The 27,603-nt window shown below is 40.0% G+C and overlaps 2 protein-coding genes across 2 annotated transcripts in view; one reads left to right on the forward strand and one right to left on the reverse strand.

Moving 5' to 3' along the window:
• Creb3l2 (cAMP responsive element binding protein 3 like 2) overlaps positions 1-14,866 on the reverse strand; it is a 155,154-nt gene extending 140,288 nt beyond the window's left edge. Inside the window, exon 1 of the mRNA XM_090333374.1 lies at positions 14,703-14,866. The gene's annotated coding sequence lies outside the window, so the exon portion shown is untranslated. The remainder of the gene's footprint in view (positions 1-14,702) is intronic.
• Akr1d1 (aldo-keto reductase family 1 member D1) lies at positions 962-27,123 on the forward strand. The gene is made up of 9 exons (XM_090333375.1): positions 962-1,107; positions 2,483-2,650; positions 7,183-7,299; positions 15,400-15,477; positions 19,468-19,590; positions 20,481-20,590; positions 22,949-23,114; positions 24,674-24,756; positions 26,902-27,123. The coding sequence occupies exons 1-9, from the start codon at positions 1,015-1,017 to the stop codon at positions 26,942-26,944; spliced, it is 981 nt and encodes a 326-aa protein (XP_090189501.1). The 5' UTR covers positions 962-1,014; the 3' UTR covers positions 26,945-27,123.
• Positions 27,124-27,603: the final 480 nt, after the last annotated feature.

Below are 27,603 nucleotides of genomic sequence, written 5' to 3' on the forward strand. Positions count from 1 at the left end.
AGCTGGAGGTTTGGCCTAGTGGTAGAGTGCTTGACTAGCATGCATGAAGACCTGGGTTTTATTCCTTGGTGCCACATACACAGAAGAAAAGCCACGAGGCTGAGAGCATAACCTAATGGTAGAGTTCTTACCTAGCATGCACAAAGCCCTAGATTTGATTCCTCGGTACCACATACACAGAAAAAGCAGGATGTGGTGCTGTGGCTCAAGTGGCAGAGTGCTAGCCTTGAGCAAAAAGTGTCCAAGGACAGTGCCCTGAGTTCAAGGCCCAGAACTGGCAAAAGAAAGAAAAAAGAAAAAGGAAAAGGAAAAAAAAAAAAGAAAGAAAGCCAGAAGGGGTCCTGTGGCTCAAGTGGTAGAGTGAAAGCCTTGAAAAAAACCAAGAACAGTACTCAGGCTCTGAGTTCAAACCCCAATACTGGCAAAAAAAAGGGAAATACCAGCGAGCTGAGTACATGTCCTTCTTCCCTTCTCTCCTTCTCTCTCCCTCTCTCTCTCCCTCTCTCTCTCCCTCTCTCTCTCCTTCTCTCTCTTTCTCTTTCTCTCTCTCTCTCTCTCTCTCTCTCTCTCTCTCTCTCTCTCTCTCTCTCTCTCTCTCTCTCTCTCTCTCTCTCATACTGGAAGCTTCGAAACTATGGACCAATTCTTTCATAGATGAAGAAACTTTAAGATATGTATGCTATTTGACTGACAAAAGTATCCTAACTGATAGAAGGAAAGCTAAATGAGGTTCCTTTTGCATTTGCCATCTTTTCTTTGCAGGAAACTGAGCTAAAGCTAATGTTAGGTTATGCTATTTACCTGCCTCTGAGGAAGTTCAAAGGACAATCATTCTAAGGATTTCAGAACAGGCTGGGAAAAAAAAACAGATTGAGAAATAGATTAGTTCATCTCCTCCCTCCCCATGCTCCTCCCAGCCCCCTCCTCTCTTCGATAAAATATGCTGGGGAACACCTTCTCAAACACACGCTTTTTCTGTGGTGTTCAGGATCCCTCTCGGTCTCTCTCTGCAAAATGTACCTTAGTGCAAAGAGTCACCGCATCCCTCTAAGTGATGGAAACAGCATTCCCATCATTGGTCTGGGCACCTATTCAGACCCTGCACCGGTAAGTTCCTCTCTCATTTTCTTTCTTTCTGTTTTTTTCTTCTCCCTTTCTCTCATTCCCTCTCTCACTTTCTCTCTCGTTTTCTCATTCTCTCATTTTTCTGTTTCTCATTTTCTCTCACATGTTCTCATTTCCTCTGTCTCTCATTTGTCTCTCACTCTCTCTCATTTTCTCTTTCTCATATTTTCTCTGTTTTTTTCAATCACTTGCCTAAAACATAATCAGTAATTCATTTTGAATGGATCACATTGACTTTCTTTCATTGTAATAAGAGAAAATTCCTAATGACAACTGTTTGCCTAACTTGGTATGATCCAAAGGTTAAACTTGATCAGGTCATGGTTAAAGATTAGTTTATTGCTTATGTAGATTTGGTATTTGTCTTCTTTTTTCTAAGTCTAGAGAAATAAGCACATTAGAAGTGATGGCACTTGGCTCTGAAATGCAAGTTCAGGCTGGAACCGTAAGGGCCCTTGATAGCATATGAACAAGTAGAAACTGCATAGAAAATGGGAAGCTGGGGAGTAGAAATAAACATGACCAAGAGAAGTTACTCATATCACAATCCTTGGAAGTGATGCTGTGGTTCAAGCGGTAAAGTGCCTAAGCAAAAGACTACCTCTTCTTAGAAATCCATCTCTGCCATAACACCCCCCTCCAAAATGCCCACCCCATCACCCATTCTCTGTATTTATCTAGGATCTTGAGCTGGACTCAAACTAGTGCTTATCATGCAATGGTGACAATGCTGTTTCTCTGAGGTTTTCCTCATTAGGCTGTCACGTCTGTTGGGAAAGAGACCGTATTTTGTTCAGTCTTAGAGTGTCCAGAATGTGTGTCCAGCAGCCCTTGCTACTTTTAGTTGTTGTTTTGGCTAGGTCTTGGTTAGTTTTTTTTGTTGTTGGTTGGTTGTTGGGGGTTTTGTTTGTTTTTCCTGAGCTAGCATGGACCATTCATCCTCTCACGTATGCTCTCACAAGGCTGGGACAGCAGGCACAAATACTCACTTCCCAGGCTAAAATGAGGATCTGACTGACATTTTGCCTGGGTTATCCTCAGGCTGTGAGGTTCTTGATCTTTCTTTCCCAAGTAGCTGAGATTTCAGATGTGAGACACTGTACATGGCCTCAAGTCACACGTCTGAAGTTACAAAGCTGATGGCTAACCTGGGGTAAATGGACATATCCTGCCAAAGGAAACGTACTCTCTAGAAGATCCATTTCTTCTGTCTCCACTTATAGCTTTCTAATCACAACAGCATGACATTGAAAATTGACACTTTAGCTATAACCCATGCAAAATGTTCTAATGAATGATCATTAAACTAAAGGCCCCTTTTATTTTCTTCCCAACCCCTTCTTCCTGGTCACTACAGAGCATCAAGGAGTCCTGTGAAGCATCGGTGAAGGCTGCCATAGACATTGGGTACCGCCACTTTGACGGGGCCTATATCTACAAAAACGAGCATGAGGTGGGCAATGCCATCAAAGCCAAGATAGCGGAAGGAAAAGTGACGAGGGAGGACATTTTCTACTGCGGAAAGGTGAGATCTGAACTTGGCCCTCCTTCTCCTTATAAGTATGATGCAATTTCTGTTTCTCTCTGTGAGAGGAGACCTTGTTTTCCTCCTTCTCATCTCTCAGATTCTCAGTATTGCCAGGAACATAAGAATGTATTTGCCTGCTACAGATGAGAGCAAAAGCTTTTCCTTGCTACACCGGCATTGATTTCAAGGCCTATCAATTGGAATTTATATAAATCTATATGCTAGAAATACTCGAATCTATATACAACTATATATTAGAAAAATCAGGTGGGGCGTGGTGGCTCACACCTGTAATCCTAGCTACTCAGGAGGCTGAGATTTGAGGATCATGGTTCAAAGCCACCCACACACTAAAGTCCGTGAGATTCTTATCTCCAATTAACCACCAGAAAACCAGAAGTGGCACTGTAGGTCAAGAGGTAGGGTGGTAGCCTTGACGAGAAGAGCTCAAGGACAATGCTCAGGCTCAGAGCTCAAGCCACATGACTGATGGTGGAGGGGGGGGGGATTGTGATGTGGTGGGAAAGATTAAAGTGGCTTATATTAGTTTATATTATACAAACATTTGCAAAAGCTCTTTTTAAAAGAATAGTCCATATATTATTACTTTTTAAATGGAGGTTAAATTCACCTGCCACTTTATGTCAAAATTTTAGCTGGGAGCTTGGAGTGTGCCCTTGTGGTAGGGTGTCTACATAGCATGCACAAAGCCCTGGGTTCAATTCCTTGTTACCACATACACAGAAAAAGCTGGAAGTGGCGCTATGACTCAAGGGCAGCGTGCTAGTCCTGAGAAAGCCCAAGAAAGGTGACCAGGCCCTGAGTTCAAACCCAGGACTGGCAAAAAAAAAATAGTTTAGCTGTACAACCAATGTGATGGCCTAATTTCATAATACATCTTATCACTCCATAAAGAAACCTCCATCCAATAGTGATCCTTTCCACTCATTTCTCCTGCCCAGTCATTGACAACTGCTGATCTACTCTCTATTGTTTCCCTATTCTTGACATTTCATAAAATCCTGCAAGTGACCTTGTGCATCTACTATCATTTATACAATATTTCCAAATGTTCATCCACAGAAAACTGAAAATATATCCTCCTCATAAACTCACAATAATATAGAGAGCTTTTGTATTCGCCAGAGAGATTTTATAGTCTCTGAAGGATCATTAATTCAGAAATTCAGAGTAGCACTGATTATGAGACCTAAAAACTAAGAAGGCCCAAAAGGATGGGCCTGTGACCTGTGGTAAATGCAGCACAGTATGTAAGGAAGGATGAGTGAAGTACAGCTAAACACATCAGCAGGGGACACACTTGAAAAATAGGATGGGAAGAGGAAAATGAAGGTTATCAATAGGATTCTATTTTCATTGTTTCGATATATATTTATAGATAGTGACTAGAAAACTAAGCAAGGGAAACAGAAAGCCAAGAGGTGGTGCTGAGTGGGCTTCCTATGCAAGTATGATTCACATCTCAAGCAATACTCACTTGATTATTCACTTTCCATCTATGTGTGAGTGCGAATGCACATGTGTGTGCATGCATAGTTGTACACTTTGTTTCCCCCAAGTCCTGAGGCTTGAATTCTGGGCCAGGGCACTCTCTGTGAGGTTCTTTTGCTCAAGCCTTTGTGCTACCACTCCAGCACTGCCACGTCTAGCTTTATCTGAGTAGTTGGAGATAAGAGTGTCAGGGACCTTCTTGCCTGGGCTGGCTTTGAACTGTGATCCTCAGATCTCAGCCTCTTCCTTAGCTAGAATTAAGGCGTGAACCACTGGTGCCTAGCTAGTTGCACTCTTATGGATACAAAACAGTTTCCCTCTATCTTTATGGTTTTTCAAGTTTTAGATTCAGCCAACTACAAAAAGAAAAACTCAGGAAAAAAACATATCTGCACTGAACATATACGAACTATTTATTGACATTTTCCCCCTACACTATATAGCATAGCAATAATTTACATAGCATTTGCATTGTATTAGATAGATGAAGTCATTTAGAGGTGACTTAAAATATAAGGATGATGTGCAACTGCTATGAGATTTATGTAAGAAATTTCTGCATTCTTAGGCACTGAAGGATTGAACTCTATACTGTGTTTAACAAAAACAGCTTTCTTTTTAAGGTAAATGTCAGATGACATTGAAATCATACAAAATGAAATCTTGAAGATTCTTGTATTACTGGATAATTTATAAATTTGAGAAAAGTAATAATAGATATTAATGTTGGAGGAGGGACAGATTATTAAGAAGTGATTGAATAATTTTCATAAACTCAAAAATGGGATCTAGTTTTCAAACCAATGGATTTTTAATAAGAGAAAATGAACATAAATTTTAAAAATGCAAGATCATTAATAAGAGAAAATGAACATAAATTTTAAAAATGCAAGATCACAAATCTGAAAGTTAGTTGTATGGGCTTTGGGGGTACAGCATATAAGCCTTTAGCCTAACCTAAGCTAGAATCATTTCTTTCGTAAATGCTAAAGGTAACATATGAACACATGTTGTTGAAAAGGAAGAAGGAAAAGGGAGGAATGGCAGAAAAATGGAGACAGGAAGGGTGGGTAAATATAATCCTAATCTTCAATGCACATATGTGAAATGGGAAGCAGGTAACTAGAAGGGATATGTGAGGTTCCAATAGACGAGGGAGAGAAAGATGGAATCTTGATTAAGATTCACTGTACTCATACCATGACGCGTTGAACTGAAACCCTTTTGTACAGTTATTTAAAGATAATTGTTTAAAAATACATAACTTGGGCCTGGGAGTTTGGCCTAGTGGTAGAGTGCTCGCCTAGCATGCAGGAAGCCCTAGGTTTGATTCTTTGGTACTACATACACAGAAAAGGCCAGAAGTGGCGCTGTGACTCAAGTGATAGAACAGTCATTGAACACTGAGAGGCTCAGGGATGATGCTCAGACCCTGAGTTCAAGCCTCATGACCAACAAAAAAAGTAAAATTAAGCCAGATGCCGGTGGCTCATGACAGTAATCCTAGTTACTCAGGAGGCTGAGATTGGAGGATCCCGGTTCAAAGCTAGCCTGGCTGAGCAAGAAAGTCTGTGAGACTGTTATCTCTAATTAACCAGGAGATAACCAAAAGTGGTGCTCTGGCTCAAGTGGCAGAGGTAGCCTTGAGCTGAAGAGCTTAGGGACAGCACCCAAGCCCAGAGTTCAAGCCCCATGACTGACAAAACACACACACACACACACAGAAGAAAAATGTGTGAAATTATCCTTTAGAATCCTTAAATTCGTCCAAAAAGTCAAGAGCAACACACATAAGCACAGTATGAATACAAGAGAACAGAAGTATATGCATAGCTGAGTTCAGCAATACATACTCATTCTTGCTCCTGGAACCTGGGTTTCCATTGCCACTTCTGGCAGACAGTGTGGAGAACTGGCTAAGTGCAGAGGCTTTGCTGCCAGATTCTACCCTTACCCCTAAGTCACCATACACTGACTCTATACAACAAGATGCAAAATAACATACACAACCACCAGCTGTAGGTCCCAGATCTGCTGCAAGTATCTGGGCATTGCTTCACAGTTCTGGACCTCAGTCTTCCTCTCTGTAACATGAGGATTACGGTGCAGAGCCCCTCCTAAGTTGTTAACGACTGAAGTGATACCTGGCACATAGCTAACATTATATAATGTCTATTGAAGAAAAGTAGAGTACAATATAGAAGAGATTTTCCACCCACCCCACAGCACCAAGAAGAGCCAGAAAAGTTGAGCTCAACTAAGTCTCAGTTTTTCAATATGTAACCCCTCATAGATTAAATAAATGCCTAGTAGAAATAGGTATGATTGACACGGAGTCTGAGAAAGACCATTTGAAGACAATGATCCAGGAAAAGAAATTTATACCCATGCAAGATTTTAAAGGGCCACCAGCTTTCTGCACCACCTGTCACCAGCCATAGGATCCAGGAAGGCCAGGTATATTGCCCAGGATTTTCCTTGCTCACTAGAAGCTTACTTGAAAAAATGTAACACCAGACTACATCAGATTAACAAGATCTGTGCGCTCTAGTGGTATCATGGAGAAAAGTGACAGCACTGAGGATCAGTTAGGAAATTAGTGCAGGGCAGAGAAGACTTGGTCATTGAATTTGGTTCTCTGTGGTTAGATTTGCAAGTCTCTTGCACTGTGTTCATTCTCAGATGTCGAGAATTTTATCCACTCTTCCTATGCTAGATGACAGTGCAGTACAAATTCATTTTTTTTGACAGTCCTGGGACCTGAACTCAGGGCCTGGGTGCTGTCCCAGAACCAATTTGTGCTCAAGGCTAACATCCTACCCCTTGAGCCACAGTGCTCCTTTTGGCCTTTTCTGTGTAGGTAGTACTGGGAAATTGAACCCAGGGCTTCATGCATGCAAGGTGAGCACTCTACCACTGAGCCACCTTCCCAGCCCTACAAATTCATTTTTGTAAGATGAAATGTGTAGGGACAGAGGGCTGCAACCTTCATTAACTACTCCTGTTGATTCTTCCAGTTATGGGCTACAAATCATGTCCCGGAAATGGTCCGTCCAACCCTGGAGAGAACTCTCAGGACCCTCCAGATGGATTATGTGGATCTCTATATCATCGAAATTCCCATGGCTTTTAAGGTAAGCTCAGATACCTGCTCAGTTAGGCCTCATACTTCAGTGACCATGAGCCAACAGCTATCAACAGGAAGCATACCATTCTATGAGGTGACTCAGTGACATGGAATGTTATTTTTCTGTTACTAAAGATCAGAGAGAACTGACCCAGTCTAATCAATGTCACAAATGGTTTTGTAAACCAACTCAGGCCTTAATTCTTAACTCGATGTTGTTTCTATTTTACTACATTTTTGCCACTATACACTTTTTTCATCAAGTAGTCATTTAACTGTGGTCCACTTTTTGATTGCCCAGTATCAGAGCACACCCTTCTTCTCTTTACACAGTCATAAAAAATGGCACCACACAATAGAATGGAAAAAAAATAGATACAATTAAAAACACCTTGCCAGGTGCAGTGGCTCACGTCTGTAATCCTAGCTACTCAGGAGGCTGAGTTCTGAGGATTAAAGTTCAAAGCCAGCCCAGGCACAAAAGGATCTGAGACTCTTATCTCCAATTAATCACTAGAAGTGGGTCTGTGGCTTAAGGGTAGGGCAGTATCCTTGAGCTGAAAAGCTCAGGGACTGCACCCAGGACCAGGGGGTAGAGCAGTAGCCTTGAGATGAAGAGCTTAAGGACAGTGCCCAGGCCAGAGTTCAAGCACCATGACCCATCCCCTCCCAATAAATAAATAAAAACAATTTATCTTTCATTTGCTCCAATAGGAGATAACCTTAACAATAGTCAGATCTTTGGAGCTATTTCCAAGGCCGAAGTATCTAAACGTTATTGACTGCTCTAGTTAAAATGTGATAGTTCCTCAAGCTCTCTCAGTTCATATGTCTATGAAATGTAACACACCCGAGGCATACAGTGCATAGCAGCAACCGCTGCTCCAGTGGAGGGAGGGAGGGAGGAAAGAAGGATCAGGGCCAACAGCCCAGTGTTTTCCTACTGATCTTCAAAAGTGTAGCTTTGGTTGGTTCATTGTCCAGGCAGAACAAACAACAATCTTAGAAGAATTTGCCAGTTCTCCATTGGAGATGGAAGACTCCTCCTTGTCCACAATTCAGTGTGATCTAATCAACTTTGCATTTTAGATCCATTGCTTGGAATAGGCCAACACCGCACTCTTGTTGTAAACGCAGAAATCTAATTCAAATTGACCTGGGGGGGGCACAAAGGAATTACAAATTTGTATCTAACTTGGATATAACTGGATCCAGAAGTTCAAATTATGTATCTATATTCTGATCCTTTTTCCATCTCCACATTCTCCAAAACTCCCTCTTTATCCTGACAAAATGGCTGTTGCCCATTGGCCCTTGATAAGTCAACTTGAGAACTTAAGGAAAGTGAGAACCACACTTCATTGTGGAGAATGACTGGTTAGTCTCACTGGGATCCTTGTGGGCCCAGTTCCCTGGCCATTGGTTTCTGCAGGCAAGAATGGAAGCTGAGTGAATCCAGCCAAACAAAGTGAAGTGAGTTCTTCTAGAGAAGAAGTCATCGGGATTATGGAAACCAAAACAATAAATTTCCATTGTACTCATTAATTAGATGTCACCAGGTGACAAATGGTAAGAAGCATGGATGCCAGAGTCAGGTCACCTGACTTGAATCCCATCCCTAACCTAAGTGAGAGTGACAGGGTTGTTAAGTTACTCCTAACCTCTCTCTCACACCAACTAACTGTGGGTAAGTAGAAAGTGTATGACCTAGCCTGACACCAGTGGCTCACATCTGTAATCCTAGCTACTCAGGAGGCTCAGATCTGAGGATCGAGGGTCAAAACCAGCCCAGGCACCAAAGACCATGATATTCTTATCTCTAATTAACCACCAGAAAACCAGAAGTGGGGCTGTGGCTCTGAGAGGTAGAGCGCTAGCCTTGGGCTGAGGAGTTCAGAGATAGTGCCCAGGCCCAGAGTTCAAACTCCATGACAAACAAAAAAAGAAAGAAAGAAAGAAAGAAAGAAAGAAAGAAAGAAAGAAAGAAAGAAAGTCAAGTTTACTTTTCTTCAGGTGCAGTAATTTTTACACAACCACTTATAGAGAAAGTAAATAAAAATTTGTTTGTATCCTTGGTAGGTTCAAGGGCATAGGTAGTGACACTTTTACCAGGAAAAAAAATGACACAGCATAATGACATTTCTTCCAATAAATCTGAAAATGAGAAAACAATATTCCTATAAAGTCATATTGTTTTTGAATCTCTTGATTTTTAAACAAAAAACCTGTTCTTATCAAAAGAGTAAGTTATTTTTTATTGATTGATTGATTTTGGTCAGTCACAGAGCTTGACAGGTCTAGACACTGTCCCTGAGCTATTCTGCAATTCTAGCCTTGAGACACAGCATCACTTCTGGTTTTCTGGTAGTTTATTAGAGATAAGAGTCTCACAGACTTTAGTGCCAGAGCTGGCTTTGAATCATGATCCTCAGGTCTCAGTCTTCTGAGTTGCTAGTTTATAGGCATGAGCCACCACGCCTAGCTTGTTATTTTTTTGCCAAGAAGCAAATATACTTTCAGAACAATAAAACATAAGACATATTAAAAAGAAGAAGCATGAGAGTCCATGCTTTTTAGAAGGCTGAGTTCTTTCTTTAATACAGCCTGGCATGAGGGAGAAAAACAGAGGAGAGAGGAAGGGAGATATACCAGGGTTAAGGGATAGGTAGACATGTACAGTACAAAGCCAAAAGTTGATCCTGGAAATCGGAAAGAAAAAAAAATTATGTAAGTTAATGAAGGAGGTATAAGACATTTAAGAATATGATAGAATGAAGAAATTCAAAAGGCAAGACATAGACATTCAAGTCATAATATTGAGAATGTCAAAAACTTTAGGAATTTCAGGGCTGGGAGTTTGGCCTAGTGGTAGAGTGCTTGCCTAGCATGCAGGAAGACCCAGGTTCGATTCCTCAGTACCACATACATAGAAAAAAGCTGGAAGTGGTGCTGTGGGTCAAGTGATAGAGCTCTAGCCTTGAGAAAGCCCAAGGACAGTGTTCAGGCCCTGAGCTCAAGCCCAGGACTGGCAAAAAAAAAGTTTAGGAATCAGAGACTGAAGGAGTAATTAACATGAGTAAGAAATAATGTAGTATCAAGAAGAAGGGAGACTTGTTTCCTGTTCTCATCCAGATCAGAGCAAAGCAAAGGGGAAAAAAGTAACCTTTGTGAAAGAGGACAGTGGGAGAAGTATTACTTTTGAAGAAGAAAGTTTTATAAAGGTGAATTGTTGAGAGGGAAAAAAATTTTAAAGTTTCAGAATACAATGGGAAAATGTGACATTGCTCTATTCCCCTTATCAGTTGATTTTTTGCTGATAAAAAAGAATGTCTGAGATTGGGTAATTTATGGTCGGTAAAAACTCATTAGATCACAACTAAGGTTCTGACCCTTGGAAAAGGGCTGAGAAACAAATCCACTCCTGAGAACCCCTCAAAAACGACCATGATCTACACAACCAAATCCTTCTCAGTAGTCTCTGCCTGGCACTGAGGATTCAATCTCCAACACCCAGAGAGGTCCTGGGGACCCCTTCAAACCCTAAGTCCCAAGAAGAAATCCTTCTTCCTCAGTCAACAGAAACACCTGTACTACAAATCTAGAGCGCAGTCTGCTCATACTAATCCATCCCTATCCACCTCGATGACTATTGCTTCCTCCTTTAAACATTACTTTTCTTCCATGACCTCATCCTCTCATGGTTGTTTGGCTGCTCCAGCTCTGTCACCCATCAGATGCTGTGCCTAGTAGTTCTGCCCTTGATATTTTTGTTTTACTAGCCACATTCTCTCCATACATGATTCTACCCAACCACACAGCTTAGAAAAAAATTTACTGTCAGAGTGATGTACTGAAAGGCTGCACATATATAAGGTGGTGAGTACATTTCTTGTTGGACATTGTTATCCCTTCCATGTTTTTTTCCCACTTTACCTCCCCCCACCCTACCATTCCAAATTGTAGAGTTTACTTCCAACATATTGTGTTGTGTATCCAACCACATAGATTTAATACCATCTCGCAAAGGAACCTTGTAGCCATGTTAGTACAGCAGCTAAGAGAGTCCATCTCATAATAATGTTTCACAGATTGAAGTTCCTAAGTACAGTCTCTAGACATGATCTCTTTCTGAGTCCCAGATCTCTTTGTTCAACTGCCTTCTTAGATACTTCCTTGATAATCATATCAAAATCAAAACAGGGGCTGTGGTAAGTTCAATGGAAGAATACTTGCTTTAGTAAGTACTTAGATCCTCAGCACTATGTAAAACAAAAAGTATCTAAGACAAGAATTTTTATTCCGAACCCTGGTCTCAGGAGATGATTAGCAAACATCTATACAAAGAATCTAGGATACTTGATTTCCCTCATTTGTAATAATTAGAATGTGCTGACAAGTAAACTCAAAGAATAGTAAAAGACAAATAATTGTACTTGGGCATGATTAATTAAACAGAGCTTTAAACATTCACACAGTGAAACATAGGAGAATATTCTTAGGAAAGGTTCGTAAGGGTTCAATATCTATGATCATATGAAATGATGCTTACCAAAATATACTCCACGAAAAGGAAGCATGAGGTTTTATATCATACCGTTTGAGGTTCTTTCCCTATCCTTCCCATGCCCCTAACTTTGGTTTATTCCCTTTTTGTTACTGTTTTATTTTTTTATTATTATTTTTTTAAATTTCTGTACCCTTTGTCTTCTATGTAAGTTTATCTGATTTGGGGAGGGAAAGGGAAAGCACAGAAATAGGTTCACAAAGGGTGAGCTAATTCAGCAATGATACTCACTAGTCACTATGTCACACATGAACTATATAACTTGGGGAGGGGGTAAGGGGAGTGGGAAGGGAGATACTGGGGGAAAATAAGGGAGGAGGTGACACTGTTCAAAAAGAAATGTATTCATTACTTGACTTCTATAACTAACTTCTCTGGACATCTTTTTTATAATAATGTTCTAAAATTGAGAAAGGAAATCTGTCCTTCACTGCCATGCCACCTAAGAAAGTGCAGAGATGTATGGGCTCTTATCCTACTTTTTATATTCATCCATTCCCTTCTTTTCATCTCTCCTGTTGTTGCTCCAGGCCCAGAGAACTATCACTTCTCATCTCTTACCATAGCAACTTTGGTTGAACTTCCAGGAAGCAGACCTTGACGTGAGGCAGATTCATGTGGAGTGGTTCATTAGGAACCACTGATAGAAGGGTGGGGAAAATGTGAATGCACCTTCTATCTGTGAATATAGTTGTAACCCTTCTATTAATTACAAGAAAAGAAAAAGAAAAGTGGGAAAATATGGCCTGGGAATTAAAGCTACCAGGTAGATACCTAATAGAGAAAAAATTCCCACAGAGATCAACTTTGGCTCAATGTCACAGGAAATCCTGGCCAAAGTTTGCCACATCTCAGAATCCCTTGGCCAAGGCACAGGAATACTATTTTTTTATTGTTGGGATAATGTATAGAGGGGTTACAGTTACATTCATCAGGTAGTAGGTGCATTATTTCTCACATATTGATCTCCTTCTCATGTTTTTGTCCCCATTTCGTTCTCACCACCCCCTCCCAATCATCTTGTTTTCCCCCTTTCCCTTTCCTATTTCAAATAAGCAAATAAATGCTTATACAATATACCAGGTGACAAAGTCATATACAGTAGCAATGTGAAATTAACCATAAGGGCAAAAAAAAAGAGAAGAATAACAAAGTACATTAAGAACAACAATCACACAAGTTAAAGCTCTTGTTTCCATATCCTAGAGATCCTTTCATTCAGTCTCATCCTGTATGACCTAATGTATCTAGGTTTTGAGCTATTGCAATCCTCTGTTAGGAAAGTCCTAGATGTGTACTAATTATTACAAATGAGGGAAACCATGGAGCCTATATTCCTTTGGATCTAGCTTACTTCACTTAATATGACATTTTCCAAGTCTTTCCATTTCCTTAAGAATGGGATGACATCATTCTTTCTGATGGCAGCATAGAATTCCATTGTGTATAAGTACCACATCTTCTTGATCCAATCATCTACTGAGGTTGGTTCCATATCTTCACTATGGTTAAATAATGCTGCAATGTGCATTATTGCGTTAGTGGCTTTAGTATGTCCTTGTTTCTGGACATTTGGGTAAATGCCAAGGAGTGGGTTGCTGGGCCATATGGGAGTTCTATGTTTAGTCTTTTGAAGAATTGCCTTACCGCTTTCCATAGTGATTGAATGAGTTTACTGTGTAGTAGTGATCCCTCCTGGCCACATCACTTCCAGCATCTGTTGTTATTAGATGTTTTGATCATGGACATTTTAACTGGAGTGAGGTAGAATCTCAAAGTTGTTTTGATTTAATGTCAAGCATTTCTTCATGTGTCTACAGGCCATTCTTATTTCCTCTTCAGATAAGTCTCTCTTTAAGTCTTTAGCTCATCTTTTATTGGGATGGCTGTTTCTTTGAAAATTTGTTTTGGAGAGATTCAATGTTTTGACTGTAAGTATATTTTAGATATGAGACCCTTGTCTGTTGTATGGCTAGTGAAGATTTTCTCCCACTCTGTGGGCTTTCTATTTAACTTCCTAGCTACAACCTTTGCCACTGCTGCTGCTGCCACTGCCCGTGTAGGCTCAAAACTGGCTTCTTAAGCCAGCTGTCTGACATTTTCCTCTCTGTGCTACTACAGCTTACTTGGTGTCATTCTTTAGCTGTAAACTTTCTGTTACAACACTAAAACTGGTATCTTGGTGAGAACTCAGAAAGACTCATCCTGAACCTCAGGCATCTTCCCAAAGTCAGAGATACTTTTTATACCTCTACAGCTATTGTTTAACCATAATGGATATGGTACCCTATTTATAGGTTGATGTCTATCTTTTAACGAATGTGTGTGAGTCAGTGCTATTCTGAGAAACACAGCATCCCCTAAGGAGTGTTAGCATCTTAGTGGATCTGTCCAAGTGTTTTAGTCAAGCTGCTGTAACAAAATATGTTAGACCGAGTAACTCGTGAACAACAGAAACTTAGGTTTTCCAGTCTCCAGAACCTTTCCATAGAGTGTGTGCTGAGGGCCTGATCTTAGTACGTGCCATGTTTTATGGGGGAAGAAGCCTCTTTTGTGACAGTGTGTCTCTTGAGGCAGGTCACCTGTGACACCAAATTCAGTCTAATTTTCATATACCCCCCTGCCTTTCCCAAGCTCAAGAATACACGGGTTCCAGGCTTGCAGGCATTACAGTCTGGTCTCTTGTCCTTCCTTACACAGTTCACGTTGACTTTTGTTCAAATGGCAGACTTTGATCTGAGTGTGTAACACTCAGAAGTCAGAAAGTAGATCAAGGTTCAAAGACATTGACTTTCAAATACACAAAGACTAACAAACTCCACTGCCATGTGAGTTTGTTTACTTACTTTTGTTGGGGTTAGGAGCTGTTTGTTTGGGGCTGATATCAGGTGTGTGCTCTAGATTCTTGACCAACATCCAGCTTTTTTGCTTTTGTATTTTGCTTCTGGGCTAGGGATTAACCTTTTCTGGGCAGGCTTCCACATTTGCAATCCTCTTACATTTGCCTCTTCAGTGTCTGGAATTACAAGTGTGTATCACTATCAGTGCTATTCCTTCCTTTTAAGAGCAACGCTGCCCTTAAGAGATAACGCCAGAGCTTCCTGCTAATAACCTGTCATTTAATGAAGGGAAATTCACTCCATTCAATAGAAATGTCAGGCAAAATAATGAGAAATGTGTCACATATATTGAGCATATGAAAGAATTCTTAATCACACAAAGGGGAAGAGAATATCATATATCAGTGCAAAATATCTACAATAATGTTTATGACATACAGAATAATAGTATAGTAATATTAACATATTATATAATGATATAATAATATTTATATAATCTTATAGCTATTATGTGTACATAAAACACATATAATATTATAGTATTATATTATCATATGTAAACTCGAATTGCTTTCCTAAGATCAATGTTTGTGAGTATTCTGACAACTCTAATTTTTAAAATTTAATACCCAGACACAAATAAGATGAGTAACATTTTATTTTATTATGTGTGTGTGTGTGTGTGTGTGTGTGATTTTAACAGCCCGGAGATGAAATCTACCCTAAGGATGAAAATGGCAAATGGTTATATCACAAATCAAATCTGTGTGCCACTTGGGAGGTAAGTTCACATGGCTTCTTACTTTAAAAAGTGACATTCTTAGTCAGGTGGGGCTTGTGGCTCATGCCTATAATCCTTGCTACCTAGATGGTAGCAAGAAACTAGGACTATATTGCAGGTTGAGGCTAGTCTGGGCAAAAAGACTCCACCCCAACAAATAAATCAAGCAGATATCTGTAATCCTAAGAGTTTAGGAGGTTCTTAGTCTGAGGCGGACCCTGGGTGGTGGGGAGAAACACATGAGACTATCTCAAAAATAATTAAAGCAAAAAGACCTAGAGCTATGGCTCAAGTATTCCTGAGTTCAAATCCCAGTGCTACCAAAAAAAGAGGAAGGGGTAACATTTTAAAACTATGATCTGGTTGTTTCTGTCATATTTTTCCTCAAATATTTGTGACCTTAAAATAACATAAAATTTCCTTGCTCTGAGTTCTGAATAGTTGCTAGTTTTGTTGGTTGAAGAGAGAAATTCTAAGGAAAAGGAGGTGCAGGTCACAGTCTCACATAGAAAATAAAAATTCAGGGCCAGGAGTTTGACCTGGTGGTAGCCTCGGTACCATATAAATAGAAAAAAAGCCATAAGTGGTGCTGAGGTTCAAGTGGTAGAGCTCTAGCCTTGAGAAAGTCCAAGGACAGTGCTCAGGCCCTGAGCTCAAGCCCAGAACTGACCAAAAAGAAAAGAAAAATGCATAAGTGAAAGAAACTGCACAAATTTAAGATCAATTTTTAAGAAACAATGATATGGCATCCAAGAAAAACAAAATCATACCTGAAAAACTGAAAAATACATCTAGCTCCATTTCTAGACAAGCCATCGATCCCTTCCCCAGCGTCACAAGAGGAAGAGTAAAGCAAAGTAAAGAAGTTGTCCTGGTTTCAGGTGGTTCAGGGAGGTTTGTGTTCTGAGGAGGGATAGATGCTTTGACCTGGGGTGGAGGGGATCCAGTACACAGTGGGGGTCAGTGTGACTGGAGTTCTCGGCACATTCCCCATCATGGCCTGTGGGGGACAGGGACAAACACTGAGTGTTCCTTACATGTATAAACTTAGGACTGGTTTTTGAGTGCATTCAGGAATCAGGTCAGAACACATTCTCTGTCAGCCTAGGTATTCAGCAGGCTGAGAGCTGGCCAGCTGAGGCAGCAATGTCCATGAGAATCTTCTCTCTAACTACCAAAATGTAAAAGTGGAGCTGTGACTCAAGTGGATAGACCACTAACCTTGAGCACAAAAGCTCAAGGATACCTCCCAGGCCCTGAGTTCAAGCTCTAGGATTCACACACACACACACACACACACACACACACACACACACACACACACACACACACACTAGGAATCTTCAGAAAATATGTCCAACCAACATCCTGCAATTCCCCCTTTCACCATTCCAAACTGCAAAGGAGAAAAGTTAAGCTGAGGAGTCTCTGTGTACTTCCACAAGAAGTAAAATAGCTGAAGTTCTAGGCTACAGAGTTCAGCAGGGTTCTGAGGTACCGAGTGTCTGTGATTTCTAGTGTCTGTGGCTCTCCACCCAGGAGGCCATGGACCCACTCCTGACATCATCCTTACTAATCAAGTGTGGAGCTTGGTGCTCCCTCTAAGAGACAGCCTGGCCCCCAGAAGGAAATGAGCTTGTGACCCCAAATCACAAGGCAGGTATTTCATAAGAAGGCAATATATCTTATTGACAGATTAAACAAGCCAACTGATACCTTAAAGGGCATATGCGAAGCTATTAGCAAAAGGAAGAAAAGAGCAAAAAAAATTTTTAAGCAAAAACAAAAATGCAGTAGAGTAGAACAGAATAGTGAAATGGAGATGTATCTGAAAAATATTGAAATGAAGATTCAGAATGAGGAAAATACCAATATGAGAAAGGAAAAGACAAGAAAAAATTAATATATAAAGAAAACTAAGACAAAGAATAAAGTTAGATTTTTCCAATATCCATACAACAGAAGTCTAAAGAAGTCTAAAGTAAAAATGAGAGTTACTATTAAAATAAAATAAACTGAACAACAATCATTGGAAGTATCACAGGAAACAAAAGAGGAAAGGTTAAGAAAACCCATACCTACTCTCATTACTCTGAGACTATAGGATATCAGACCTAAGGAAAGAGGTTAAGTCCTCTAGAAATTCATAAACAAGCCCACAAAGGAGAAAATACAGTTATGAAAAGAATCTAAGATAGAAAACATAATGCAGATGAGAGAAAATGAAGAAATGAAAAGTAGAAAATAACTAGTCAGTTAGGCAGATAGTGATACCAATGAGCACAGAATATGTAAATAGTTTTAGGACCTCATTTAAAAGCCAGTGACTTGCTAGGTGCTGGTGGCTCACACCTGTAATCTAAATACTTGCGAAGCTGAGATCTGAGCATCAGAGTATTGTACAAATACAGTGCAATTCATCAAAATAGGTAAGTCAAATGTGTATTCATTTACTATAATCTCAGAAAGAGATTATACAGACCCATATTGAAAAACTGTTTAGAGGACATGAAGTGTGTATCAAGTGGTGGACTCTCTGCCTAGTAAGCAAGAGGCTCTGAGTTCAAATCCTAGTACCACTACTAAAAGGAAAAAATTACTATCTTATTTTTTTTTTTAAATTTGGAAGTGGCACAGTGGCTCAAATAGAGTGCTAGCATTGAGCTGAAGAGCTCAGGGACAACACTCAGGCCCAGAGTTCAAGCCACATGACCGACCAAAAAAACATTTTTTTTCTATGTATATACATTTTAAAGGAAGAAAGAATGAAAAAGAAGCAAGACATGGCCATGAAGTAAAATTTAAGAGATTAAGATGGTAGAAACCAAATATATTTATACTTGTAATAAATATTGATAAATTAAACTTATCCATTAAAAACAAATGGTGGCAGGCTGAAAGTGGGATAGTGTACTAAGCATTAAGACATGTGAAAGTTGAAACTGAAAGTTTGGTTAAATGAAATACACTAATAAAAATGAAAAATAACCTTAAAGACCAAGAGAGAAACATGATATTCAAATATTCATCAGAAAAACATAGTACCATTATATAATGTCAGATAACACAGACTTAAAAAGCAAAAGTGCTAGGAGGGATAGGAAGGATTATACATAAAAATAAAAGATTCAGTCCTCAAAAAAATACTACTTTTGAACACAAACATACCAAATAAAACAGCTCTCAATGTATATAAAGCAGAATATTTTCTATTAATTTTTCTATTGACACAGGAAATTATTGCAAGTTTTTTTTTGCATAGTTCTTGAAATCACAGAGAAGCTAAGCTAGACATGTGTGCATGTTCACACATATATCTAGGAGAGATTTTTACATTCCAAACTGGGAAAATATATACTTGTTACATACATCTTAGTGTGTGTGTGTGTGTGATGCTACAGATTGAACTCAGGGTCTCATTCTTGCTAGGCAGGTGCTTTACCATTTGAGCCATACTTCTAAGTCTCTTTCAAACTTGTAAGTTTTTAGGTAGTCTCACTTTTTTTTTTGCCAGTCCAGGGCTTGAGCTCAGGACCTGAGCACCATCCTTGGACTTTCTCAAGGCTAGAGCTCCACCACTTTAGCCTCAGCACCACTTCTGGCTTTTTTTTCTATGTATGTGGTACTGAGGAATCGAACCGGGGTCTTCATGCATGCTGGGCAAGCACTTTAACCACTAGGCCAAACTCCCCGCCCCAAGTCTCACTTTTTGACAGGCCTACTTAAGCTTTCCTGCATAACACACACTTCAGAGCCCAGCCATGGTACTTTCCCTGTTGCTGGGTTAACAATATATTCCACCATGCCCAGATACTGGTTGAGATGGAGTCTAGAAAAGATTTTATAACTAATCTGACTTTAAACAATGATTCCCCAATCTTTGCCTTCCCAGTAGTTATAATTGTAGGCTTGAGCCTTTAGGCTAGGCTGTAGACATTCATTCTTGCCTTTTGAGTCTCCTTTCTTGAATTGTTGGCATTTTCCCTACAGGCCTTGGAAGCTTGTAAAGATGCTGGCTTGGTGAAATCCCTTGGGGTCTCCAATTTTAATCGCCGGCAGCTAGAACTCATCTTGAACAAACCAGGTCTCAAATACAAGCCAGTCAGCAACCAGGTATGGCAGCATAACTTCCAATGGGTGGTGAGGAGAACTAACATCATAGTTAACTTAACACAAAGTTAACACAAAGAAACCTGGGCTGTGGAACAGAAAATCTCCCAGATACTTCATATTTAAATCTCAAAGATTCAGGACCAAACTTTTCACTTGATTTGTATATCTTAAAAAATAATAATAATGGGGGGGGGGGCAGGAGTTTGGCCGAATGGATAGAGTGCTTGCCTAGCATGCATGAAGCCCTGGGTGTGATTCCTTGGTTACCACATATACAGAAAAAGCCAGAAGTGGTGCTGTGGCTCAAATGATAGAGTGCTAGCCTTGAGAAAGTTCAAGAACAATGTACAGGCCCTGAGTTCAAGCTCCAGAACTATCAAATAACAATAATAATAATAATGGCGGCCGCCAGGTGCTGGTGGCTTATGCCTGTATAATCCTAGTTACTTAAGAGGCTGAGATCTGAGGATCACTGTTCAAAGACAGCTCAGAAAGGAAATTCTGTGAGATTCTTATCTCCCCTTAACCACCAGAACACCAGAAGTGGTGCTGGGGCACAAAGTGGTAGCATGCTAGCTTTACGCAAAAAAAGGTCAAGAACATCATACAGGCCCTCCGTTCAAGCCCCACAACTGGCAAAAACAAAACAAAAGATTTAAAAAGTAGGACCTCAGAGCTTTGCATTTCCTAGGCAACCACTCTGGAGGCGGAGATGTGGATTGAATGATAGTGGGCAGCATTACATTGTATTCTATTATGTGCAATGTATATTGTAGGAAATTATATAATTAAAATGGATTTCATTAAAGACCTTTTGAAGAAACTTTGTAAAATCTCATTCAACTACAAAACCCTAATTTTGTGCTATGCTCTCCAACACAACCACACAGGTGGAGTGCCACCCATATTTCACCCAGTCGAAACTCTTGAAGTTTTGCCAACAGCATGACATTGTGGTGATTGCATACAGTCCTTTAGGGACATGCAGGAATCCATCATGGTAAGTTATGTGGTGTGTCTCGAGTACATTGACTTTGGTGTAGAATAGAAGTTAGTGGGAATTGCTTGATTGGCATAATTCTATTTGGATGAGTAATCTTAAGAAACTAACAACCCTGTGGAAACAGCCCAGATGCCCAATAACAGAAGAGTGGAAAATGTGGTATCTATACCCAATGGAATTTTACATAGTCATTAGAAAGAATAATAGAATGTCATTTGCAGGGAAATGGATGGACCTAGGACAAATCATATTAAGTGAGGTAAGTCAGACTGAGAAAGATAAACTGCGTGTTTTCTCTCATATGTGGAAGCTAAATCTAAAATACAAAGGGATATGATAAATTATGCAGGTCACTCACAACAGTGAAACCAAAAGAAGATTTTTTTTTTTTTGATGATCATGGGACTTGAACTCTGGGCCTGGGCGCTGTCCCTGAGCTTCTCAGCTCAAGGTTACCACCCTACCCCTTGAGCTACAGCTCCACTTCCAGTTTTCTGGTGGGTAATTGGAGATAAGAGTCTCATGGATTTTAGTGCGCAGGCCAGCTTTGAACCACGGTTCTCAGACCTCAGTCTCCTGAGTAGCTAGGATTACAGGTGTGAGCCCTGCACCTGGCTAAAAGAGGATATTCTTAAGAGAGTAATAAAATGGCACAATGCCTATGTGCTTCTGATCATACAAAATAAAATTTATGAAAATGAACTCCAGGAAATGAAAATAAGAGGATTTTTCTTTTTTGCTGCTTTTGTTTTCTTTCCTTTTTGTTCTGTATGTTCATTCCTATGTCTTTGGGAGTGTAAGGGTTGGCACAGAAAAGCAAGGACAAAGGGTGAACAAATTCAGCAATGATATTCACTGCATACTGTGTTGAAAATGAACTATACAACTTGTGGGTGTGTATGGAAAGGAAAAACTGGACGAGAGGAAAGGGGAGACACTGCCCCCAAAAATATGTATTCTTTACCTGATTTATGTAACTATAACCCCTCTTATCTCCAATTAACCTCTAGAAAAGGGGAAGTGGGGCTTGTCTCAAGGGTAGGGTGGGAGCCTTGAGCTATAGAGATCAGGGATAGTGCCCAGACCCAGAGGGTAGAGCGGTAGCCTTGAGCTGAGGAGCTCAGGAACAGCTCCTAGGCCCAGAGTTCAAGTCCCATGATCATCAAAAAAAAAAAAAAGAGTATCTTCTTTTGGTTTCACTGTGTGAGTGCTTAGAGACCTATATAATTTATCATATCCCTGTGTATTTTAGACTTAGTCCCAGACTCACAAAAAGAAAATACTAAATAAATAAAAAGCTGGCTTGTTGTTATTGTTGCTAATCCTAGGGCTTGAACTTCAAGTCAGGGTATGGTCTCTGGACTTTTGAGTTCAAGGCTTCTTCTGGCTTTTTGATAATTAATTAGAGATAAGAGTCTTATAGACTTTCCCGGCCCAGCTATCTTTGAACCACAATCCTCAGATCTTAGTTTCCTAAAGTGCTAGGATTACAGGTGTGAGTAACGGGTGTCTGACATGAACTGACTTCTTTAGAGGGTAAACGATATTGTTTCAGTAAATCTTGCAGAGAGACCTGGGTTAGAAGTCAACATACAGGGAGAAGCAGACAGATTACACTACAAGGAACATATGTCAAATTATTGGAATTGGAGCAGAAAATTACTACTTAAGTGTGTAAAATCTATTACAGAAGTATTACTACAGAGATAACTGCTCTTCATATAATAATTAAACTAAATATGTGTTGAGTATTTTCTTACATGTCTGGTGCTGGTCAAGAAATTTCATGCATTCAATGTAAGCAACCCCCAAACACCTCAGGAAAGAAGACATTATGAGCTATATTTTTGAGTTTATGGATAATGGCTTGAAAATGTTAGTTTTTTATTTTTATTTCTTAATTTTTAATGATTATAAATTAATAGTTTATATTAATTTATATAACTGTCCCTGAGCTCTTCAGCTCAAGGCTACTGCCCTAACCCCGGGTCTGGGCACGGTCCCTGAGATCTACAGCTCAAGGCTACCACCCACCCTTGAAACAAGCCCCACTTTGCCTTTTATAGAGGTTATAGAGGTTAATTGGAGATAAGAGTCTCAGGCCTTTGAACCTTGATCCTCAGCTCTCAGCCTCCTGAGTAGCTAGGAGTACAGATGTGAGCCACTGCTGCCCAGGAAAATGTCAGCTTTTGAGAAAGGAAAATGTTTATCTAAAGCAACTCTTCATTCAGTGAGTTCTTAATAACTGTCCTGGTAGGTGACTGGGTGAGTGAGGTTTGAGGGGAGGGTGAATGGGCTGATTCTTCATTCTCATCATTCCAACTAAAAATACGATTTAAATTTTTTTTCTCTAAGGGTAAATACAACCTGTCCACCATTGTTAAAGGATGAATTCCTAAACTCACTGGGAAAAAAGTACAATAAGACAGCAGCTCAAATTGTTTTGCGCTTCAACATCCAAAGAGGGGTAGTTGTCATTCCTAAAAGCTTTAATCCTGAAAGGGCCAAAGAAAACTTTCAGGTAAGAGAACTGCTTTGGGAAATTTAGAAAGAAGGCCATATCTGTTGTTTCGCTTTCCAGAGAGATTGTGACTACGAATGCCTAATAATTTCATAACCTCAGTATCTCCCTAAATATCAACTATTCCTCCCTACTCTACAACTTTTAACAACAAACAAGCTGTAACCTTCAATCTAAAACATTAAAATCCAATCTTATAAATAAAGTCCAACCCTTTCTACTCAGGAGGCTGCAACCTGAGAATGACCATTCAAAGACAAACGAGACAGGAAAGAGACATCTCTAACCACCAGAAAGCCAGAACTAGAGGTATAGCTCAAGTGGTAGAGCACCAGCTTTGAGCAAATGAAACCAAGCAAGAGCTTGAGATCCTGATTCAATCCCCTGTACCAGTGATAGACAGATAGATAGACTAGGTAGATAGGTAGGTAGGTAGATAGATAGATAGATAGATAGATAGATAGATAGATAGATAGATAGATAGACAGACAGACAGATAGATAGATAGACTAACTGATGGATGGACAGAATCCAATATAGATTCCTTTTCTTCCTCTAGATATTACCACCTTGCTCTGCAAATGATGACATTTACAGCAAACCCCATTGAGAAAGCTCATTCTTGTCCTCAGTTCTCTGTACCCCACTGTCTCTGAGACCAAGTCAAAACAAGCTTTGACCTCAATGTCTGAATAGAGCAGTAGCCTCCAAGCTAGTAGACCCAGTAATTAGCCTCCCAGTGCTAGGCCTGCTGGACCTTCAGACCACATTGAGTGCCACTGCAATTCTTTTCTTCTTGAAACATTTGTGATGGGAAACTGTCAGGGAAGCAATTTGGAGAACATAAGGGGCTTCATTTTTGTAGTATGAAATCTATTCATGTAAGACAATTTGTACACAGAAAATAAGATCACTGAAAAACCAGTCCATGTTATACAGGAAAAATATTGCAGAGGGATAATATAAGGAAGGGAAATGTGAGAAATTACCTCAAACTGAAATGAAGTTGAGGAAAGTAAATAGACTTTTTTTGGTGTTGGGGGGTCATGGAGCTTGAACTCTGGACCTGGGTGCCATCCCTGAGCTCTTCAGCTCAAGGCTACCGCCCTAGCCCTTGAGCCACAACCCCACTTTCCATTTTCTAGAGATTAACTGGAGTTCAGAGTCTCTCCAGTTCTTTAGTGCCCAGGCTAGCTTTAAACCACAATCCTCAGATCTCGGCCTCCTGAGTAGTTAGGATTACAGGCATGAGCCACAGTGCCAGGCTTACTGTTAATCTTATTTCAACATGACCTTTCTCTATCCAACTCACCAAAGATGAGCAGATTGTAAACCAATCTAAATGGAGGGGTGGGTCCTGTTGTGTTTGGGATAAATAGGAAACAGCCTGCCTATTCTGTGTGCATCAGATTTTGGGCTGATGGTGTATCCTTCTGGCTGGAAGTTAATTTTGCCTTGTTGAAACCATTCTTTATTTTTCCTGTCTGTCATTGTTACTCCAGTGTTTCCTGGAGAGCATATTTATAATATATTTTGTCACTTGATTTTTATCATTCTAGATCTTTGACTTTTCTCTCACTGAAGAAGACATGAAGAACATTGAAGCTTTGAATAAAAACATTCGCTTTGTAGAAATGCTCATGTAAGTTCTGCAGTGTGGCTAAATGTGGCACTGCATCATGCTATGGGATTGTCAAATGTCAACCTATAAAGTCCCCATGAGCCCTGACCTGTGTCCATGTAAACACCAAGTAGAAGACAAAGCAGCATGCTCTGACGAATAGGATGATATGCACTGACTCCAAGAACTTCCTACAGACCTACATTCTTATGACATCTTATAACTTAGGTTAAGGCATGACAGGCTAAAGACCTAGACGAGAATTAGCTCATAATGTACATAATGTTAAAAAAAAATAGCAAAATGGCATGTTACTTCTGCCTTAAAAAAAAATCTAAGTCGAGCCAGGAACTGGTGGCTCATGGCTGTAATCCTAGCTACTCGGGAGTCTAAAACTGAGGTTCAAGGTTCAAAGCAAACCCAGGCAAAAAAAAAGTCCATGAATCTCCAATTAACCACCAGCAAACTGGAGATGTCGCTGTGGTAAAAGGTGATAGAGCCCTGGCTTTGAGCAAAAGAGCTTAGGAACAGCACTCTGGCCCTGAGTTCAAACCCCACAACCAAAAATAACAAAAAAAAATCAAGTAATGTACAAATTAGAGGTATTTTTTAAAGTGTCTGAAAGAAACAAATATAGAACCACAAGCTGGGAACCAAGAATCCAGAGTTTCAAACAAATACTTTCTTACCTATAATATTTATTACATCTAGCTTGATTGCTGAATTTCCCATGCAGAATCTCTTATATTCCTCTAAGGTGTTATTATCATCAGTCACTTTACTGAAGTTGCCTTTTATTCTCTAAATACTATAGGACTTTTTTTGTGGGTCATAGGGCTTGAGCTCTGTCCCTGAGCTCTTCAGCTCAAGACTACCTCCCTACCCCTGGGCCTGGGAGTTGTCCCTGAGCTCTTCAGTTCAAGGCTACAACCCTAGTCCTTGAGCCTCAGCCCCACTTCCCATTTTCTAGTGGATAATTGGAGATAAGAATCTCATGGTCTTTAGTGTGGTCTTTAGTGCCCAGGCTGGCTTTGAACTGCAATCCTCAGATCTCAGCCTCCTGAGTAGGTAGGATTACAGACATGAGCCACTGAATCCGGCTATTATAGGACTTTCAAAATAAAAATAATTAGTAGGTGTGGTGTTCATGCCTGTAATCACTATGATTCTAGAGGTAAAGGTTGGGGGGGGTCATGGTTCAAAATCAGCTCAGGCAAGAAAGTTAGTGAGATCCCCATTTCAACAAATAATCCAGGCAGGGGTGCATCCTATCTACCATACAATACTTAGGAGGGTTGTGGTCAGATCTGGTGTGAGTAAAAACACAATACATAATCTCAACATTGCTAAAGCAAAAAAGGGCTAGAGCTGTGATTCAACTGATAGAGTACTTCCCTTGCAATATAAGGACCAAACCCCAATACCACAACAAATGGAAATTAAAACCATTATTTTGTTTATGCATATATATATACACACACATATATATACCTATATGCATATATGCATATCCACACATAATACATTTTTTTCTTTATTCTTTATTTTTTTGTCTGGTCCAGGGCTTAAACTCCAGGCCTGGACATTGTCCTTTAGCTTTTAGGTTAACATACTACCACTTGAACCACAACTCTATGTCTGACATTTTTTGGTGTTTAATGGGAGATAAGAGTCTCACCGACTTTGCTGCATGAGCTGACTTCAAATCAGGATCCTCAGATTTCAGCCTCCTGAGTGACTACGAGTACAGGCATGAGTCACCAGAGCCTGGCCTCTTTCCACTTCTAAAATTACCTCAATGGTAGACAGAAAGAGAAGAGAGAACAAGGGAGAGTGGGGTAGGGGAGAGGATTGTTGTCATCATCACAAATAATACTCAGCATACTAGCACAGGCACACAGGCAGGCACCCTTAGATGGCCTGAGCTTTCACATCTCCTCTAGTATCTCTGTTCTGAGATGTCTTGGGGGTGGAGACCAACTTCCCCACACCCTGCTACTCACAGGCTCACATTCATCCCAGAGCTCTGCCCAGGGTGCTGGCTCTAGAGAAAGGATGGATGAGAAACAAAAGGGAAAGAAGAATGGAACAATCTACTTCTGATAATACCTATGGGTGTGTCATTTGAGAGTGAACTGTTTTCCTTTCTGGGAAATGTTTTGGCAGGTGGAGTGATCATCCTGAATATCCATTTCATGATGAATACTGATTCCAGCGAGTTCCTGGAGAGTTTCCTGTCTCCAAGGTGGACCTTGGGGTTGGTTGGTTCTCCAGAAGTAAAAAAGAAACTGGATTTATTTTCCTCAGATGAAGTGATTGAAGTATCCCCATGATCTTGATTTAACATATTAAATAAAAGAAAGAAATCATTTGATTCAAATACAAAAATTACTTATAAATAATTCTTTGGTGACTTTCTAATACTTTTCAGATCAATATCTTCCAGGTTTCGGAAAAAAATATCAAACTATATAAAATACTTCCAAGGCAACATAGACAATACGCTTATGCATCTTGGCTGACAGGATCTTGGTGGGAATAAATCTGATGGTTTGGATCATTAGAGGCAATGCAGGCACAGCCAAGTTAAGATCCAAATAGGCATTATCAAGAAGAAAGTGATTTGTTGTACCTTGGGAAAGACTGGAGTATAGCAAAGTGTTACGATAGAATGAATTAAACACAGAGTAGAGAGAGTAAATCTTAATGTCCAATATCTACAGGGAACTTAAGAAATTGATCCCCCCCCCAACAAACCAGTTGCTAAATGGGCAAGGGAACTAAAGAGGAAGTAATCAGAGAAAAAGATAAAAATGGCAAAGAAACATGAGAAAACGCTCATCATCCATGGTCATAAAGGAAATACAA

The sequence above is a fragment of the Megascapheus bottae genome, chromosome 5 (assembly GCF_031878675.1).
Source record: "Megascapheus bottae isolate mThoBot1 chromosome 5, mThoBot2.hap1, whole genome shotgun sequence".
In the NCBI taxonomy this organism is placed as follows: domain Eukaryota; kingdom Metazoa; phylum Chordata; class Mammalia; order Rodentia; family Geomyidae; genus Megascapheus; species Megascapheus bottae.